The sequence below is a fragment of the Molothrus aeneus genome, chromosome 2 (assembly GCF_037042795.1).
Source record: "Molothrus aeneus isolate 106 chromosome 2, BPBGC_Maene_1.0, whole genome shotgun sequence".
In the NCBI taxonomy this organism is placed as follows: domain Eukaryota; kingdom Metazoa; phylum Chordata; class Aves; order Passeriformes; family Icteridae; genus Molothrus; species Molothrus aeneus.
The window spans coordinates 22,343,522-22,363,249 of record NC_089647.1 but is presented as its reverse complement, the minus strand read 5'-3'; the positions used below and the strand labels follow the sequence as shown (position 1 = coordinate 22,363,249).

At 44.6% G+C, this 19,728-nt stretch overlaps 2 protein-coding genes across 5 annotated transcripts in view; both read right to left on the bottom strand.

Annotated features, from left to right (window-relative positions):
- Positions 1-985: 985 nt before the first annotated feature.
- Positions 986-8,350, bottom strand: ZDHHC23 (zinc finger DHHC-type palmitoyltransferase 23). Its single transcript, XM_066572092.1, has 4 exons — positions 8,244-8,350; positions 7,324-8,019; positions 6,442-6,609; positions 986-5,627 (listed from the first exon to the last, which is right to left on the bottom strand). The coding sequence occupies exons 1-4, from the start codon at positions 8,348-8,350 to the stop codon at positions 5,360-5,362; spliced, it is 1,239 nt and encodes a 412-aa protein (XP_066428189.1). The 3' UTR covers positions 986-5,359.
- A 1,076-nt stretch (positions 8,351-9,426) lies between these two features.
- The window catches only part of GRAMD1C (GRAM domain containing 1C), a 51,384-nt gene continuing 41,082 nt past the window's right edge, over positions 9,427-19,728 (bottom strand). For 3 of the 4 annotated variants that reach the window (XM_066569193.1, XM_066569172.1, XM_066569186.1), the window contains exons 10-18: positions 19,122-19,268; positions 18,229-18,347; positions 17,019-17,161; positions 15,343-15,446; positions 14,475-14,654; positions 12,914-12,971; positions 12,302-12,412; positions 11,373-11,478; positions 9,427-9,637 (exon numbers count right to left, since the gene is read on the bottom strand). In XM_066569193.1, the coding sequence (XP_066425290.1) occupies positions 9,560-9,637; positions 11,373-11,478; positions 12,302-12,412; positions 12,914-12,971; positions 14,475-14,654; positions 15,343-15,446; positions 17,019-17,161; positions 18,229-18,347; positions 19,122-19,268 (1,046 nt within the window). In that variant the 3' untranslated portion in view covers positions 9,427-9,559. The remainder of the gene's footprint in view (positions 9,638-11,372; positions 11,479-12,301; positions 12,413-12,913; positions 12,972-14,474; positions 14,655-15,342; positions 15,447-17,018; positions 17,162-18,228; positions 18,348-19,121; positions 19,269-19,728) is intronic. The other variant, XM_066569178.1, reaches the window with a different exon arrangement.

The window sequence follows — 19,728 nt, the reverse complement described above, 5'->3', positions numbered from 1 at the left end:
CTCTCCTCCCCCCAGGCAGGGAGGAACAATAGTTAGCCTGGGAGGGGTCCATGGACCACTGCAGTGTGATCCACAGCCCACATATTTGCAAACCTGTTATCCATTACAGGCACCTGCCCCAGCATTGGACCTTGGCCTTCCCAGCACAGGAGCTGCCATTCCAGGCATGGCCCTGCTCTGCAGGGCCAGCACAGCAAGCCACAACAGGGGGAAAAAAAAGCTAGGGGGAGACAAGTTTCTTGTGTCCCCATCAACAGCACTGGAGTTAAAGCTAGTCATGCTTGGGTGTCCAAGTCTGACAACCTTCTGCAAACACCAGTCTCATCCAACTGAAACCCTACTGGAAGGTCCTTGCTGTCAGCAGTGCAAAGTTATCTTCAAACGAACAGTTGAACAGCAGACAGAAGTACCACAGCAAATCAAAGGTGAGCTCTGGAACAATCAAAGGTACCTGTGAGTCTACTCATTAAAAGTTATCTTGACTTTCAGCAGCAGTCCCAAGATACCAACAGAATTAAAGGTTACATCTCTTCCCACTATCTACAAGGAGAATATCCTATATAATTGCCAAATATGGCTTAGAAAAGAGTTTAAAGCAAGAGATTGTTCCTTTTTGGCATTCTGGGTGTATTATGTGGGCAGGTGTCAGAGGGAAAGCAAGACACAGGATAAAAAGGCCTGGAACCTGCTCAGATACTGATAATGCATTGCTCATAGGATTAACTGCTACCATTCAAATTGCTACTATGAGGGAATGTCTCTAGGATGCTGAGAACTGCCAGCAGGTCTCTCATCTCACCACCAACAAACCCAAAGATCAACCTTTGCAGAACTGGACGAACATTTGCTTCCCAAGTTTTCCTTAACCTTTTGCTCCCTTATTACCCAGTCCAGCTCTCAGCTGAATAGCCATGAGATAGTGGCAGCTTTTGATCTTTCAGCTTGCCTGCATGTGTCGGCATAAATCAACAGGCCACTCCACAGATCATTTCCATTAATTTATTTTGATTCATTTGATACCTATTTGGAAACACTGAACATGATGCAAAGCGGACATAAACATACACACATCAGTCTCTTCAAAAAAGCTCACAAATGTTTCACAAAATTTCTTCCTAAAGCTCGGGTTTAAAAAAAAATACTTTCCACTTTCTTCTAGAGCCCATCACTCTTTACATTATCAGTAGAGGAATTCCATAAAGACAAGATCCTGGGAGGCTGAATTCCCACATTTCACAAAGAAGCTCACCTGTCTGCAAACAGATTTTTGCTGCAGGATCCTCCTGGTAGTGGCAAAAAAAAATCCTAGGTAACTGTAGAACTTTTCACTGAAAGGAATACAGGAAAACACATCCATAATCACACACGCTTCCTGCCCTAATGAGGCAATATACATTCATATAGGAGGAAAAAACCAAGCACATGATTAAGACATTAGGCAGTGAGGCAGTATCCATTTTATATTCAGAAGAAATTTTACAGCAAATGGTTTCATTAAGACACTTGAAAGCAACCTACTTTGAAGGGAAAAAAAAGCACCATCATAGCATGAAGGCTGAAATGTGATTAGGAGTCACAAGCAGCACCAGCTCAGGCTCACCAGTGACTTTTGTCATTTGAGGACAAGTTAAATGGAGAAACAGTCAACGTGGGGACCTGTGACTTGCCTACAAAAAAGCACAATGCAGGAAGACACAGTTAAAGAGTGCCAAGCCACCATTTACAGGATGTATCTAATGATGCACTGTTCCTACTACAGACACCAAACAGTGGGGTGATGGCACTTGGACACGGAGGGTGTAACATTACAACACCAGCAAAACCAGAATCCCGGGCCCCTAAGAGCTGCCTGGTCTGCAGAAGTCCACACTATTTGTAAAACAACAAATGCCTCTTAAAAGGTCATGGGTAAAGCAAGATAAACTAACTTTTAAAGTCTGGGTGGAAAAACATCAGGGCTGGCTATTACCAAAATCATTCCCTGCTCTTGCTCAGCTTTAGGTCCTCTCTTCACACACAGGGAAAATGATCAAGAGCCAGCAGGGTACTGTTTTCTGCACTGCCAGGCATACAGCTTACAGGTGAGACACTGGTCCTTGCCTGAAGGCTACACACAACCCACAAGTTCCCTGTCAAATGCAGGCTGCTCCCACTGCTCCAACCCCCAGGCAGCATGGATCTAGGCAGCTACTAACACAGGGAGCCCAAGGACTGACTCTGTATGCCTAGATTTTAACATTTTTCTACCAGCATGGTCAGTACCAAGCTCAGCAGGAAATTACTCAGAGAATAAACTGTTCCTGAGCACGCCAGATCACAACAGTTTGCCCTTGCAATAACAATAAGGAAGCATTACCCTCCAAGGGTTTCCTGCTAATTCTCGGGGATGTTAAAAGGAGAGTTCCCACGTATGCATCTGAAGGGATTGAAACTCTTCCGCCCATTTAGATGCCTTTAAAATATCCCATTACTTTATGCTTCTCATCTCCCAATGCATTCACAAAGCAAATCCTATCAGGAAGAAGAGGTAAACCAATGCCATGCCGTTAAAGAAACAGTCACCATTACTATACAGATTACAGCCACCTGAACCTCCTATTCACTGAGGAAACAGCACTGCATTTTCCTCCTAGAAAAAAACTCCATCCTTGCAATCTTTTAGTGCCCTGAATGGTTTCAGTTCCCCTGGAGCCAATGCAAAAAATGAAATTTACTTTAGCACTTTGTCCCCACTCTGCTGGAGCATGTTTGACCAAGGTATGGAATGGTTACATTAGTCTCAGGTCCTTTGTTCCTATCTGCAGTCCAAATTCCACGCTGCCTGGGAGAACAGAGAGAGTCTCAGTGTAAGCAGTTCAGATGAAACCTCCTACTCACTAAGAGACAAGGGACAAGGCTACAGTGACAGACAGGCTGCAAAGGTGAAACCAATCTCTGCCTGTGGGAGTAAGTGAGCACCACAGGGTTAGCACTGCCAGGGAAGCACCCTGTGATCTGCCCTGCTTTCTCCCAGCCAGGAGTAGCAGGACTCAGAGAAATCACTTATCTCAAACCTGCAAAAGCTCCCAGAGCTTGTTCAGCCTGTGGGTGCATTGATTGATTCCTGTGCATGCAGCACACAGGGACAGAAAAATTGGCTGTCTCCACTGCAGGGGTTCGTTTAGCCCAGAAGGTCCTTCTGCCTTTATCTTCCTCAGTGCCAGCAGGGTAAGATCTAAGAAGATCCTCCTAGACCACAGCATCCTTATCTCCAGGGTTGCCAAGCTTGACATCATCTCAGCAGGCATCACAATATACATATGTGCCACCGAAACATTTACAGACAACTCAAGTGGAAGCAACTTTGTCTCAATTTGAACTCCTAGGATCAGGCTTCAAGCTCCAAACAGAAGGTCATAAAGGAACACTTTGCACAGTCCAGCTGCATACTTTTTTTACTCACATTAGAGTCAAGAAAGCGGTCAGAACTTTCTGCTGTGCTTGGTTAGAGGTAGGAAGCAAAAGAGCTGTCCCTTTACCTCCTTATAAAGAACTGCTTTACTGGATGAAAAGGGGAAAGAAATAAGGGAAATTCAGTAACTGTATAGCCACATTCCAAATGTAGCTGCTCCTTAATTATCTGCTGGTTATAAAATGTGGCACTTGAGGAAATCAAACAGTGCAAAAAGCAACACAGTCTTAACCTTAAAATGGGACATATCATGAGGAGCACTCAAAAATATGGCAGGGATCCCAACAGGCAGCCCCTGCTTTCTTTTGGCATCATGCACCATCCATTTATTCTTCAAACTACTGCACAGCAGCACAGTGAATGTGCATCACTTACCCAACATCCCCCAGCTGCCTGCCATGCCCATGCACTCAGGGGCAGGCATGACCCACGCACACGTCTGAAAACACCACAGCTAGGAACAAATAACTCCACTTTTGCAACTTAGGCCCAACCTGAAATTCTTGTGCCACAGTCCCCAGCTCTTCCAGCCAGACCTCTCCTATTACTGCAGGGCCAACGGCATACATAAAGGGCTTAAACCAAAAAGCCACAAAAAAACCCCACCCATGAAATCCAGAAACCACTGCCACCAAAACCTTGTTATTTTGGCTGAAGGTCGAGTCCAGGCCATAATACAGTTGCAGGCTGATGAGGAAAAGATGGTACTCTTGCAGAGCATATTTTAACAGGTTCATTTACCTGCCAGTAGGGGTCATTTATCCCAAGAACAAACACCTCCAACACATCCTCCATCTCTTCCTATGTACCTTAGGGTTGATCTGTTCCTTGGCTTCTTAGCTTGAGAAATCAGATCTATAGTCAGGCAGCTCCACAGTAACCGGGCTGAGAGAAGACAAGATCACTGTGCTGACAGCAATACAAACAAGATGCTACCTACCAAACATGCTGCTAGCAGAATTGCCTACTCTCCCACAGACTCCCTTCTCCCATAGACATAGGATGAAGGTAAAGCTACAGTAATACCAGACAGAAAGCACTCTTGTTTTGCCCTCAAAGTTCACTGTCACATGTTGCTTCAAAACTCCTTACTTGGTGTATTTACCTGCTGTCACATGTCACAACCCATAATCAGAGCAGAAACACTTTGAAGGAGATGAGCAAAGCCTTCAAACCAATACAGACCCAGCTTGCAGAAAGAACAACAGGATCTCTTTTCACTCATTTAGACAGACACGGATGGAATAACAACTTTAGGGGTCAAGAGGTGAAGGGATTGTACAAAGTCCTACAGGAATGTAGCTCACAAAGGCACTTAATAGAAGCATGTACACAGCTGGATGGAATCAGAGATTGTAAAAATAAATAAATAAATGCACCAGAGAGGAGAGCACTCCCCAGTGACTGCCTAGACAGTCTCTTCTAGCCAAAGAGCCCAGTTTCTGCAGGGTTCCATCTGTTAGTGTGTCCAAAGTTCACTCTTCTGACAACTCCAAAATGGCACACATAGGTACAAATCCAGGGATTCCTTAACCTTTGCAGGAACCAGTGCACTCTCTGAAGCCCAGCAGCAGGTTCCTCCTGATGCCAGTATTAACATCTAAGGGAAACTCAAGTTCTCAAAACCTTGTGCTCTTCTTGCTGTTTCCCACGGTGAAAAAAGGCAGCAGGCTCCTCCTCTCCCCACCTGCACATATGGCTGACTGCTTTCTGCATCCTATTGCTGGCTGACAGCACGTGAAGAACCATTCCACCGGGGAAAACATCTGCTGTTGTCAGTGAGGGGATAGCCCACATAATGACCATGAGGAAAGGTTGTGTGAGGAGGAGTCCTGGTGGGAGGGGCTGCTCCCCTGCTAAACAAAGTCAGTGAGCCATGACAGAACACCATCTGCAGAACGAGGGGTGTCACACGATGTCCTCGGCAGAGCGCTGTGGAGGAGAAGCCCCCAGGCTCAGGAAGTGGCCCCAGTTGCACAGGAGTCCCCTGTTATACTGGCCAGTGTCTATCACTAACCCACCCAGCAGCCTGCGCCCAGTGTTGTCCCGCAGAGCCAGCCGAGCTTCCCTCTCAGTCACGTTGTAGCTGATGTTCAACAGCTGGATAAGGAGGATGTATCCCATGCCAGCTGTTACAATGGCACAGTACCACACACAGGTGAACGACAGAGCAGAGCTGGCAGCAGGGAAAAAGATGGGAAGGAAGCCATTTAGTACAGGAGCAGCTGCTTTAAAGTGACTTTCCCTGGTAATCACTATCCGTTCAAATCCCTGTCTACATCTGCCACAGTGATCTCACTTTGCTGCTTTCATCAGATAATCCTTAAAGGCTTTCTCAAAATTAAAGCTTCAGGGTTTACTTAATGAGAGCTTTTACTGCTAGCAGAGCTACTCTTACACATTGCTGTCACAGAACCTAGCTCTTTACTCTTCGTGTTGTAATGGTGCTCAGGCCTTACTTAAGGACCCCAGGATGCTCTCACTCTGCAGGTCATGAGATGGAGTAGAGGAAGGAAGAGTCACTTGAGTACTATCAGTACTCGGCCCATCTGTGGTAGTGCTGGTCTCTGAACTCATGTGCAATAGCTCCCACCACCTTCCCTGCCAGACAGAGCATGTTCTAGGCAGAGAGCTTGGAGGACATTCACTAGATAAATAGTAAGGAATGAGAGGGAGAGAGAGCATGTGGATTCCAAGCTGTTAGACCATTACATGCATTGGGCAGGGGCATACATATCTAAAAGTACATCTATACGTAACACAATAAATACTTCAAATCCTAGCTCCTTCAACTTTTTGCACATAAATAGCGAGCTGTCTCCAAGTCTCAGGCTGCCCACCTTGGCAAAAGCAGAAACACATCTTTGCTTTCCAGAGTTTTTTAGGGAACACTTTGTGATCAGGTCTGACAAACAGCAGAATGACGAACAGGAGCTAAGCTGCCTGAGCAAGCCTGCTCCCACTGCAGCTCTCGCAGGCAGACATCTCACCTGTAGTCAGAATAGGCCCCAGGGCAGTAGAACAATGCCACAAACAGACTTCGGCCCCTACAGATGGTGTGCAGGGTCAAGGTAATCCCATACACAGAGGTGAGCATGAAGAAGGAGAGTGCAAGGATGAAAGCTTGATGGTTCTGCTCCCCTACGCAGCTGTTAATCCTCCAAAAGGAAAGAAAAGATTACTTTGCTTAAAAAAGGAAAAGAAACAGTGTTCTATTTCTTCTTCCTCCCCCAGCTGTCAGAGAACCTGATTTCCAAGGTACTTGCAGTCGACACAGGCTAAGAACTTTGAAAAATGTTCAGGGAAACTTTATAACTTTATACAGAAAGGTTACAAACACAAGAAAATAGACCTGTAGGGTAACAGCAGCATACTGTTTGCATCAAATTTTTAGCAGGGGTAGTATCCTTTGCTGAGATACATTACACCCTACTGCCCCCTTGGTTCCAGCACCACAGGAGTCCCTTGCCCCAGGAGAGCGCTAATGCAACTTAACTGCAGGATTATTAGCGCTCTACAGACCAAGTCTAAAGCAAAAAATCAAATCCAAGAAAACCCACAGCAAAAACAATCCCAAACTGATGAAAAACAGTAAAGAGGTAAAAGCAATTCTGAAGTACACTGTAGAAGCTTTCAGCTATCAGCTCAACCCACTTTGCATAAACAGTTATTCTAACTGTTCTTTTAAAGGGTAAATACAAAGCTTTCTGTATTTAAAGAGTGTCATAAGGTCTTGCAGAAGAGTGTCATAAGGTCTTGCTACATAGCAAAAGCAACTCTATTTGTCAGGGACTGTAAAAAAAGAAGCTTACTTTAAAAAGGAGGGAACTCAGAGAGAGAACACGGGGAGCCTCAGCCGTGCAAAAACCTACCAGACACAGTGATGGTCCAGCCTCCTCACACACCTGCCACAAAGCCGGCAGTGCCCTGCTCGAGCTGGCCTGACCAGCTGGCATTTAGTGCACCAGTCCTTTTTCACACCTGCTGGCTGCTCAGCTGACATCCTGCAATAACCTTTAGCCTCCCCATTCACAGCACGACTGCTGGCAGCACCTGAGATGCCATGGAGCCCGCTGGAGCTCCCTCTAATACTCTTGTTGTGCAAACCCTGGTGCGATGGCTTCTCGTTGCCTGCTGGGATGGGAAGGTAGCCAGGGTCCTTCTTGGCTCGAGACAGGGCTGCAAGCATAAGAATTAACCCGCACGTGAGAGTGACCACTTGGGAATGCTCCACGTGGCCCCGGGGAACCACCTCCCGGAGAAACACATAGTACATATATCCCAAGGAGAAGAGCCCCAGGCTCAAGAAGAACAGAGTCCGTTCCTTCCTCCGGTGGGTGAGGTAGTAATACCACAGCACCACAACGGGCAGGGACGTCAGGATGATGAGCCCCAGCAGGAAGTGCAGGGCGGCAACGTGGAGGAAGACAGGCAGCAGGACGAGCGGCGGCACGAGGCTGACATTGATTTTCACGGCCCCCGAGAACCAGGGGACCCGCAGCCGGTCCGCGATGGTGTCGGCGATCCTCTCCAGCGCTCCCGGGGGCATGGATTTGCACGTCAGCCACCTGCGAGCGCGGGGAGCACAGCGCCGGCTGGCACCGGGACAGCCGCACTCCCGCCCCCTGCCCCGTCCCGCTCCCACCGCCTCCCCTCTCCCTCTCTCCCGACAAATTTCCCGGGAAGCGGGGCGCGGCTCCCCCGCCCTCAGGGCGGCAGCCCCGCGGGGACGACGCCGCCGCCGGGAGGGTGTCCCGCAGTCGGCGACCCCCGGGGGTCGCGGAGCCGGTACCTGTCGCAGCCGTCGTCCAGCTCCTCGCAGTCGCAGCAGCACGCCGCCAGGTGGTTGCGCCGGCCGCGCCGGTCCACGTACTCGCAGCAGCAGAGCGGCTCCTCCATCGCCGCCGCCCGCCCCGTCCCGTCCCTCCCGCGGGGCCGGGAGCGGCTCCCGCCGGCGCCGCCGCCTCAGGTGCCCCGCGCGCGCCGCCGCCCCCGCCCCGCCGCCCCGCCCCCGCCGCAGCGCCCGCCCGCCATTGGCCGCGCGCGCCCCGAGGTGTGCGGGGGGCGGCGCCCCCGCCCGGACCGTCCACCTGACGGCGGCGCGCGCCAATGGGCGCGCGGGGGGCGGCGCCGCCGTCACGCGGGGGCACCTGCCTTAAAGGGACAGCGCAACAGGTGGCGGCCGGGGGGGCGGCGCCGCGGGCCCGGGGCCAGGAAAAGCTGCCCCCCGCACGCCTCCACACCGACCCTGCAACCCCCCTCCCCACCCCAACACCTGTGTCTGCACCACTGCCCCACAGGCTGTGCACCGCCCGAGCCAGCGCTGCCCTCCTAGTACAGCCCGAACTCGAGGGAGGGAGCCCTTGCATTTTCTGGGATTTTCTTTCTGTATTCATCTTCTTTCCCTCAACCTGCTTGGAAAACGCTTGAAGCACACGAAAGGGAGTTTCATCATCAGTGGGCACACCACGCTGAAGCACAACCCTCGATAGAGGGAAAACACCGAGGGCTGAAATTTCTCTGGGAGAGCTGGAAACATATGGCAGAAGGCAGCCTGCCAAAGCTTGCAGTATGCAAGAGATCTCAAACCCTTTCCTGTTAATTAATCTTAGGCATATCCATCGTTAAGATGGTGACTTCTTTCACAAGGTCCCCATGGCTAAAAAAAGCCTATGAAGATCCTGTGGCTGTGAATCCACTAACATTCTTTTTTCTCCAAAACACTTTTCACTGATGGTCATTTTCCTATGTTGACATAAACAGCTGCAATTTCATAAGAGACAAGCCCAGTTCTCCACCAAGGGTGTTTTTTCCCCTCTGAAATGTTCAGATCCATTCAGCAGCAGTACAACTGCCCTCACTCACTCACCCTGGGATGGATCCAAGAGCTCTGCACTGTTTGGAATTGAGACTCCCCAGGGAAGAAGGCTGGCAGAGAGACAAGACTGCCAAGCTATGGCAACGCAGAACCCGACTTACTTCTTCCACAAACCTTTTATTCTGTGCAACAGTAAAGAGTCCAGAGGAGACAGTTACAGTCCCTACCCCACAAGTCCTCACACACACATCTGTTCTTCCAGCATCTTGAATGAAAAGCTGATGTGGCTATTAACTCTCAGTCTTGCTGCTCTGTGTCCTGTTCAAGTGGTCAAAGCTTCTTTGGAGCATGGAAAGGGAAGTCTTCAGCTGTGAAGATACAATCCACCCCCCCACCAATTACTTAAGTCAGTCTCCTGCATGGGTATATCAGGAAATGAGATATCAGGAAAATAAAGTCTCCCTCCTCATTTTCTTTTAAAGATTTCATGTGATTTCCTCCTCCCTGTTTCCATAAACAGCTTACTGTGCTCTCCTAACAGCTACACTCTGTAGAGTTTATAAATACTAACAGTCCAGGACGATAAAGTCTTAACACCTCACCAGACAACAGCACAGAAGATAAACCACTCCACTCATTTTTAGTCACAGATAATGTTCAGTGCAAATACTCCAAGGAACATGGCAGCACAACATGAATTTTCTTTTACTACCTGGCCCTCCTAGTGCATTTTGGTGCACAAAACATTTTTAGGTTATTGACAACCCTCAGAAAACATAAGGTAGCAAGCATTAAGATGCGTCAGGACTTCCAGACAAAAAGTGTTATTCTGGATGAAAAAGGTGGCTAAATTCTCACTTTTCTTTTTTTACACTGTGTGTTCAAAAAGCACTTAACACTTCAGAATTAGGAATTGTTTGAATAGTAAGCAGAGAAAATAAAAATGGCATGAAAACCAGAAAATTTCATCTCTAAAGTGAAACTTCCAGCACTTAGGCTTTTTCAAGTTGTGATCAAAGTGGTTAATTATCAGATTAATAGCAGTTGTGCAAGCAGAGACACCTCTAAACGAGGAGTGTAAGAAATGGCTTCTTTTTCTAACCTCCTTTAGCAGAGAAAATTGACATGGGTACTTTCATGGAAGAACAAAGAGCACACAACGGAGAAAGCTACATGTGAACTCCCCCTTCAGCTTTCCTAAACTAATAATTTATTCCATCGCATTTCAAGATATAATAAATGAAGTTAAAATCAGAACATTCCTGAGTACTAAGTAAAAACTAAAGCATGAATTTACTGTCCTTCAGGTACTGAGTTGAAATTTCAGTCTAGGGATTATAAGGATTTAACAGTCATGGACTTCATGATCAGAGAGACACAACAATATTCAACTTTTTTTTTTTTGTCTGTAGTATACAAGAGCCTGAAATTTTAAGTTACTGTGAAGGAGGATTATATTCTGTGGAGCCTCTCAGAAACATATGCAGAAATTATTTATTTTACATTGGAGATTAGGTGGCCCCTTGATATCAATGCTACATGAAGCTCTTGCCAGTATCTAGAGGAGCAGTGGGGAACAAATGCCAGGATAAACCTGAATGAAGAAATTCCATAATAAGATGGGAAAACACTTCACAAATCTTAATCTGAGTGTTCTTAGAATTTGTTTTGAAATACTCCAGTCTTTGCTTTGTCATGATTCAGAACTGCATTAACACATCTCTTAAGCACTTGACAAGTTTAAGAAAATTGACATGGGTACTTAAATCTTAGTCAAATAAAAAACTCAAACCAACAAAAAACAAAACAAACCCACCCACAAACAAACAAACAAACCCAAACAAAAACCAACCAACTAACCAACAAAAAAAAAAAAAACAAACCCAACCCTCCAAGAAACAAATTCAAAACCAAAGCGATCCGAAACATCAGAAACATAAGCACTGCCTGTTAATTGAACTCAAGCCTGGAGCAAAACAGATCAAGAAAACTATCTAGCACCAGACCACATCAAGCTATGATAATACAAGGGATAAAAGACGTACAAGAACATCACCAGAATGTACAAGAACAAACATCACCAGGAAAGATTTTCAGACCTACCTGCTCAAGCATTTCAATTGAGTCTCTTAAAACTCCCTTCACATGTTTAACCTGTTCCTTATCATATTGAGGTATCTCCTCTTTTGATACAATTTCTGGGGATATGCTGAAAAAGATTGAGATTACATCAGAAACATGGAACATGCACCCCAATGCCTTTTTAAAAGCAACTGTTCTCTGCCACCATTGCTCTGCCATTGCTGAGAACATCCTCTTACAAACGCCACATGCAAAGCTGCCTGCAGTTGAATTCCAATACCTGTTTGCTTGAAGCTAGTAGCTCAGACCTTTACAGGCAACAGCCACCAAGAAAAAACTGTGCTCACATTATGTTTACACTGTAAGGTCCACACTTCAGGAAGCATGATTCTTCTTAAGAATAAAGTCACTCTAACCAGTTCTGTCACTATGGGAGGTCCCCACATCCCTTCCAAACTCAAAATCAGGGTATGTTTTTTAACTTTTTTCTTGATACTGTATTCAAGAGGAAGCAACATCTTTCTGTGCCTGAGTACAAAAGGCACCTAACATGGAAGTTTGTGAAGGAGAGGAGATTTAGGAGACTCACAGAGAGAAGCTAAAAAGCTAAATGAATCTTTAACATTCCATTTGAGAACATGCTGGTTCACACAGGATGAACACTTCAGTTCTGTGATCAGCACTATGATATTCACAGAAGATGAGTCACAGCAGGCTGATAAATGCAAACTAAGGTTAACATTTCTCCCAAAACAGCTTGTCAAAGAAGAAATTTATCACTGCAAGATGCAGTCAGACATGTCCCTGGATTTCAGCGTAGACCACAGAAGTACAGCAAGCCGCAGCCACTTCTGAAAACTTACCACTCAATTTCACTGTTTATAATTTATTTTTTAGATCAGATTCTCACATAAGCTGAAGAAGAAAGCAAGCAAAGATTGTGAACTCACTTCAAAGAGCTTTCCTCCTGAAGCTGGACATGATAAAGAGACTGAGCTGCATGCTCTATCTTTGAGAGTTTGAGGAACAGTGTTATATTCAGCAAGACCAAGAGCAGCAAACTGTAGATAGAGGAGAACAAAAATCAATTTTTCAACAATTTCAGTTGCAATGCTACAAATACGAGATCATGGCTAAAGACAGCTAAGGAAACAGAATCCTCCCAGCATCCTGGGAGAAAAAAGGTGTGGGGCAGCACTATACTGAAAATTAGTACCCATCTGAACAATTCCTAGCAGTTACCATTAAACTAGGTAATAGCAAAAAATAACAACGGTATCTCTTCTTGGAACTTTTAAAATTAGGAATGAGTAGATTCTAGACTTTATTTTTTAATAGTATCAGACCTAAGTAAACCTGTAAGGTAGACTAGTTTGACAAGTCAGCATTTTCATCCCATATGTCATTTCCAAGTCAATCCATTCCTCTTTTATACCCCCATGTTCCACTCAAATTAGTTTATCATGCTACATGCAGTCTTAACATGAAAATGAGGAACAAATACAGATAAAAACCAAGATGAGCTTGAGTCAAGCAACACTTTAATGCAAGTGAGTACTTACAAGACACTCATTACTACAATGATGGTGGTGGTCCTACTTACTGCATCTCTTTTCCTTCCTATAGGGCATGGAAGAGAAGGAGGTTAAAAAGTACTAAAGAATATTCCTAAAGGATGTCTGCAGATAGATACACGTCAGTGCCCAGCACTTCACACAGAATAGCCCAACAACTTCTAATGGAAAAAAAATCAGGTCATGTAGGTGCATAGGACCACCTCCAATATTCACCAAGGCATTTTTGCAATCATCTCTGAGAAGCTGGCTGAACAGTTAGGCTCTTCCATCAGAATTCCCCTTACCCACTTGTGCTGGGGAGAACACAATACGGGGCATGGGAGAACACAATACTTCAGCCTTCTCAGGAATTGCCTGAGAAGGCTGAAGTCCATCCATTACTAACACACAAATGTGCTGCTGGTCACGCACAGCAGAGACAGGGTGCAAAGTGGCTCTCTCCTGCTTGTGCTCCTGCTCATGTTCATCTTTCTGACAATCTGTCAGTCACATTTTCCTGTAACTTGTCCCATCCTTACTGGCTTGGTTTATCTATTGTCCCGTAACAGCCCTTCAGGAGGCCACCTGCTATTCTGCAGGCATCAGGGATCAGACACTGAGGGACAGAGTGTGCCTGTTCTCTCCAAACCAAGCACCTATCACTGTGGGCACACTTATCTTTAAATAGAATTGATTTTGCACACCCCGCCCTGCACAACAGACATACATAAAAGCTGTAATGCACACAGAGGCACACTCATCTGAAAAGGTGGAGCAACAATAGCAAAATTAAGTAATTAGGAAGCAATTTCACATAGGTAAAGAGTCCTTTACACATGCTGTTGATCCAAATATTCTCTCAGTGCTATCTATACTCAGCGTTGTCTCCCTCTTTAGGGAAGTGTACTTGCTCCTACCTCACTGTTTACAATTCAACTTCCGTCATGGAATCCACCATTCCCTGCTGCAAACTAGTGCACAGATGTTCCTCATCTCCCTAGCTGAAACTAATGTTGTATATGCTGGTGGCCAAGTCTGTCATGCCTAAGGGCAGTAGAACTGCTAGAAATGCTTCAGTGACCCAGAAATTACAGAAGCATATGGGAAACAGAATTCGTAACATTAAAAATCAATAGCCAAAACTGAGATGACAGGGCCAAGAGGCAAGTGGCAAAGTTCAATCAATTCATCACCCGTGTGTGTAGTTATTTGAAGAAAAAAATAAATTTTTCAGAAACTTTACATGGATCAGGTTTTATTTTCCCTGATCTAATCTCATTTTCAAACCTTTGCAGATACAGAGCAGTATTTAAGATTTTGGTTGATTTTTGTTTGTTTTGAAACTGAAGGTGATATTAGCCTTAATTTCATGAGATACTTATGATAAAAGTGATCACACATGCTCCAAATATACTTTATGCAAGCTTGAAGAAGCCTGAACTTGTTAAAGCATTTGCTATCACAGAAAAGAGCAATACATTCACAAATGCTATTCTTGTACTATTTTAAGAGTTATTCTTTCTTGAACATACCTTTTGGAAAACACTTGATATATAAAAATTCCTACCTATTAAGCTGCCCTGGGACTCTACTCCCATGTCACCAGAGGAATGCTGGGAAGAGCGTTTGGGAAGTGATTCTGCCAAACCCCGGTGTAAAGTGCGTCGCCTTCGTCTCAGAGCAAGTAATTTCCCAGAGTCTTCTATGGACTGATTAATTGCATATTCCTCCATTAGGAGATCTGATTCTGCAGTGGAAAAAAATAAGGTTCCCAAAGTGTCAAAAAGAAAGCTGAAGACAAATTGTGAGATATGCAAGATGACAGTGAGAGGAACAAGCACACCTTCCAATACATGAACTTAAAGCAGGTAACTGGCGAACTACACCCTGACCTCCATCCCTGTTCTATTTTCTAGAGGGCACTTGGAACATCCTGCAGAAGTGGTGCACACTCAGCCCCAGGGAGGATTGTTCAATGCTATTCCAGACAGCAGCTGGAAGAGCACTGCAAGACACTGTTAGACTGAGGCTTGAAATTGTGTTAGACTGTGAACCTGCAGCAGTGGCTGGCCAGGCTGTGAACAGACATCCATGGAGCTTGCCAAGTGCCACTGCTTCTCTTCTCAAAGGCACAGTCAAGGAAATTCTTAGAGATAAACATATCCAGCTGAGAATAACAGCTTTCCTGCTGCTCCTCTTGTTTCCTTCTGAAAGCCATTACGGCCAGGTATACAAGAGCCCCTTGTTAGCCACAAGGCTTCTTTCATACTCTGGAACTGGCAGATACACTGATGACAGGAAGTTCTGTCTTTAAGACTGCTTGGTGTTGCCTTTTTTTCAAGCCATTCTTCGAGGAGCCAGGTTTGACAGACAAAAAAAAAAAGTACATAGCAAAGGTAGCTCCTTACTCCAGCACAAAGAAGAAAATGCCTCACCAAGTTGTTTGAAGTTTTCCTGTATTCCTCCCCAGGTATTCTTCTCAATTACAGACTTGACAAGGCCCCAAGGCTGTTTTTTGTACTTCACTTCTGCAGAAACCCTAGAAAACAGAATTCAATAATGGAAAAGTGCTCTTCTAGGCGGCACAGTGATAGGTGATAGCAGAAATCTCTTATCAGAAGCAGCCTCCAGCTTGTGTCTACAATCTGCAATACCAACTGGAACTGCCATCGCTCTCCAGCTGGGCAGCACTTTCATTAAAAAAATACAAGAGACAGACAGTAGCAAAGACAACATCTCTAGCTAAAGTGTCAAAATCTAAATGTCCAAATTATGGGAAACATTTTGGCATGATTTCCTTCAGGCTCAGACTACCAGATGATTTCTATCCTCTGAAGCATTCTCATTTTAACACATATTTAAAATAGGATTCAGGCTTCCAGATAATAAAGTAATGATTTTTACTTTGTATGAGTACACATGATATATTACATGGGCACTACAATAGCAGAAAGTTAAATTCTTTATCATAACTCAAGTGCTCACATCCTACCCTGAGTAGACAGAAATTAAAATCTGTCTTTCCATGAGCATGACAGAGGGGAAAACTACATTCCTACTGTGCATTCCCTGCATTCCTCAGGTAAAGCTAATCAATATTGCTTCCAGAATAAAAATTAATTGGACTAGAATCCTTCAGAGGCATGCTTTAACTGAGTGAATCACAAAGCTATTCATAAAGGACAGTCCTTGATTTCAGTCAAGAAGACTGACCATCCTAGAATACACTCTTTTCAACTTTTTAAGTAATCTTCCAAATCAATGTAAGCCCACTGGGCATGGTGTAATAAAACAACTCCTTTCAAACAGAGTTTCTGAGCCATTTTAAACACAGTTTAGTAAGGCCAGCTGTAACATCACTATGTGCCTTTCTGTTCTATACACGTATGCTCTGTGCACCACGTGCACCTAGGTTTTTGCTCTTATCCTAGGGCTGTCACATTCTCAGAAAAAACTAGTCTAGGTCTCAAAGAAGAACAGCGATTCACTCAAAAAAAAAAAATCCAAAGCAGTCGTTCAAGGACCTTCATTCCATTCTCCCAGTAGAGAGGGAGTTTTCAGTAGGCTGAGATTAGCCAGAATAGAATCCAGGCTTGCTAACCTTTCCTGAGCACTGATTAAGTTTGAGAAAAAAGCTCTTATTAAAGACAGCACCACTTACATTGTTTTCAACAAATGGGAGAGGAAATTCCATATCTAGACAGAGTTCACTTGAGTACCCTCCTTGCAAAATTAAGTACATTCTATCTTCTCTGCACATTCCTGTGAAAACATTCTCCTCTACAGGCCCTTAGCAAGGATGACTGGGAAACCTTCTAATAAAGCATCTCAATTTTTTCCAATTTCTCCCACTCACACAGCTGCACTCAAAAAACACAAGGCTGGTCAGGACCCAGTTCAGTCTGGGAGATGAGTTCTGTACCTCAGAGTCAACATCTCAGTTAATCTCTTACTGCATTAATGAGATCCAAGCACAGCATACATGTGACAAGAAATAAACTAAGCTTATTCTTTATAAAAGAACCCAACATTCTCTGTGCTGCTGGAAAATCTCAATTGAGAACATCCCTGCCTTGGTTTCTGCCCTCCCCGGTGCAGCACGCAGGCTCACCGTAACCGGCACTTGTGACTGGACGTGCGGCTGATGCAGTATCTGTTCACAGTGTAGAAATAATCATGGTAAGGGACGTCGTGGGTCAGGACCTCAGCATCTACCTGGTAAGACTGACCTTTCTGGCTCTGCTTATGCAGGATCTATCAAAAAAGAAAAGAAAATTAAGAAGGTATACTGATGGTACACAAATTTCCCCCACCCCCTTTCAGCCTGAGTTCCTTAGGCTGGATCAACCAACTCCAAGTGAACTCAAGAAGAGAGAAAGCCTGAAGAACCACTATAAAAACCAGTAAAGAATATCAAGTATAGGTGGGATGGGAAAAGAGAAGATGCCTCCTGCTAGAGCCAACATCAGCAGCATCAGGGCTTCCCCACTGCCACCTCAAGTACCAGATACAAGGCTGGCCACTGCCTCATGACCACAGCTTTTCTTTGAGACCTTTCCCAAAGCAGAACTACAAGAGGGTTGAGATTGGAAGGCACCTCTGGTGCTTGTCTTGTCCAAGAACTCAGGCAGGACTATCTAGAGCTGGTTGCCTAGGTCCATGTCCAAGTGGCTTTCCAATACCACAACATCTGTGAACAACCTGTTCCACCGCTTAGTCACTGTCACAGTGAAAAAGTGTTTCCTGATGTTCAGAAGAAATCATCTGTGTTTCAGTTTGTGTCCATCACCTCTGGTCCTGTCACTGGGCACCACTGAAATCTGTGGCCTTTGATGGTGAGGGCCTGACTCAGAATTTTTTGCACCCTCCTTCAGATGCTTCTATATAATTTTAAGATGCCCCTGAGTGTTCTCTTCTCCGGGCTGAAGATTTCCAGCTCTCAGCCATTTCTCACATGGGATGCTCCAGTCCTTTCATCATCTTAGTGGCCCTTTGTTAAGCTCTTCACCTCTCATACTGGGGAGCCTAGAAGTGGACACTGAAAGCCTTTAATTGCACCTTTTCACACCCCCAGTTCCTAAGAGATGTTTCATGGGAATTTACAGACATCTGTAAAGGTAGAAAGCCTCTCTCATTTCATAAGCATTGGCTCAGCAATGGTGAGAGACACAGCAAGACACCTGAGAGATGCTTTGTTTAAACTGCAGATGCACATTCAGTTCACCAAACTTTAATCCATAGCCAGAACTCTGACAGAGCAGAGAGCAGATCTGTCCCTTGCTTTAAAGGGCACCAGACAGACACACACATGCACACAGTACCTGCTTTTCTGTTGCAGTTGTGAACTTCCCACAGAGGGGATTGTTAATCGTTACAGTGTACGTCAAAGTCCTCAACTGATTGCCATTGGAGTCTCTATTCCAAGGGGTTGATACAGCATCTAGATGAGAAGTTATGCAAGATCTCACATAAAAAATTACCTGTCTTATCATGTCTTAACAGTTTGAGAACAGGAGTATGGGGCAAGACAGAAAACTGGTTCCAATTAATTGTGGGGCTTTTCCAGGAAAAACCATACCCATGTAGTCTGCTAATAAACAAAGGTGAGGCTCTGCATAGCTGAGCCTGAATCTATTGAAATAGGGTTGACAAAAGACTAAGCAATTAAATGAAAGTACATAATTTCCCATTTGCTTAGAGTTGAATAGATTCACTTAGCATTATCAAAAGCTTTTGCCACATTGCCTTTCCAGCTGACACTGAATAAATATTACCCTTTTTGACTTGATTTTCTGTTCTTACGGTCTCAGTGAATAAAATTTACTCACCCAGAAAATTAAAGCCTGTGAGTATCGTTTAGGAGGATGCAATGATTTTTGCCTGTGTACCAGCCATACAAATTTCACTATTTCTGGGACACAATGTAATCAGAAATACCCCACAGAATGCATCAACTTAATAACCTATTCAAAATTCAGGCATTAAGGTGCAGTTTTTGCACTGAAATGAGGTTTTTACTCCAAAATGTGCATACCTAGGGAAACAATAGTCTAGCTTTAGATATCCTCTCTCATAGTGAAACTTAAAAGCTCAAAAATTCTTTCAAAGCAAGGAAAAACTTCAAAAAAATTCAACTTAGCCCTATTTAGTAATTCTCAGAGGTAAAAATTTTCAGGGTAGCTTGTAACAGACAGAAGGGAGAAGAGTTTATTACCTACTATACTCCTGGAATTAAGAAACCTCTGCATGAAGTGAGAATTGGTGAAAAGGATTTCAAACATCTTGTCTGCAGTGATGTGGAAAACTCTGTTTATAAAAAGTCTCCCATAGAGATCATTGTCAGAGACAGTCTCCTTCACTGCTAAGAAAGACAGAGATCAGGTTAAGAACAGTATTACACATAACCTTGATAGCATTCTAGGCTTTATTACAGCTTAAATCTCTCCCAAGCTTGCATCAGCATTTGTTTCTTGCTCTCAGAAACTCAGTAAGGATATCAGCAAATGATTTGGTAGATAGGTTGCCTTCAGGAACGAAGTCCAAAGCTGATTTTCAAATACACACCACTACCACCACTTCCCTGTGCAAATTGATAAATTAACAGCAAAAGCTACCATCCATTTAATTTTGCCTTCAGTATTCTACTAATCCTGCAAGAAACACTGGGGAAAGAAAGTTAGCATAATTTTCATTAATATGTGTGTTTATTGTACAAAAGACAAGAAAGAAGGACACTAAAACCATAACAGTTTTCTTCTTATGGCTGGTTTCAGAATTCTGCTTTTAACAGTTGTAATACTGGTAATGCCCACAGTCTAAGG

Excerpts from the sequence above, each read along its gene's own strand:
- ZDHHC23 (XM_066572092.1), bottom strand. The coding sequence starts at position 8,350 with ATGGAGGAGCCGCTCTGCTGCTGCGAGTACGTGGACCGGCGCGGCCGG. Across the intron at positions 6,610-7,323 it reads CTGGACCATCACTGTGTCTG|GATTAACAGCTGCGTAGGGG; the intron begins GTAGGTTTTTGC and ends TTCCTTTTGGAG. Across the intron at positions 5,628-6,441 it reads GGGGCCTATTCTGACTACAG|CTCTGCTCTGTCGTTCACCT; the intron begins GTGAGATGTCTG and ends CCCTGCTGCCAG.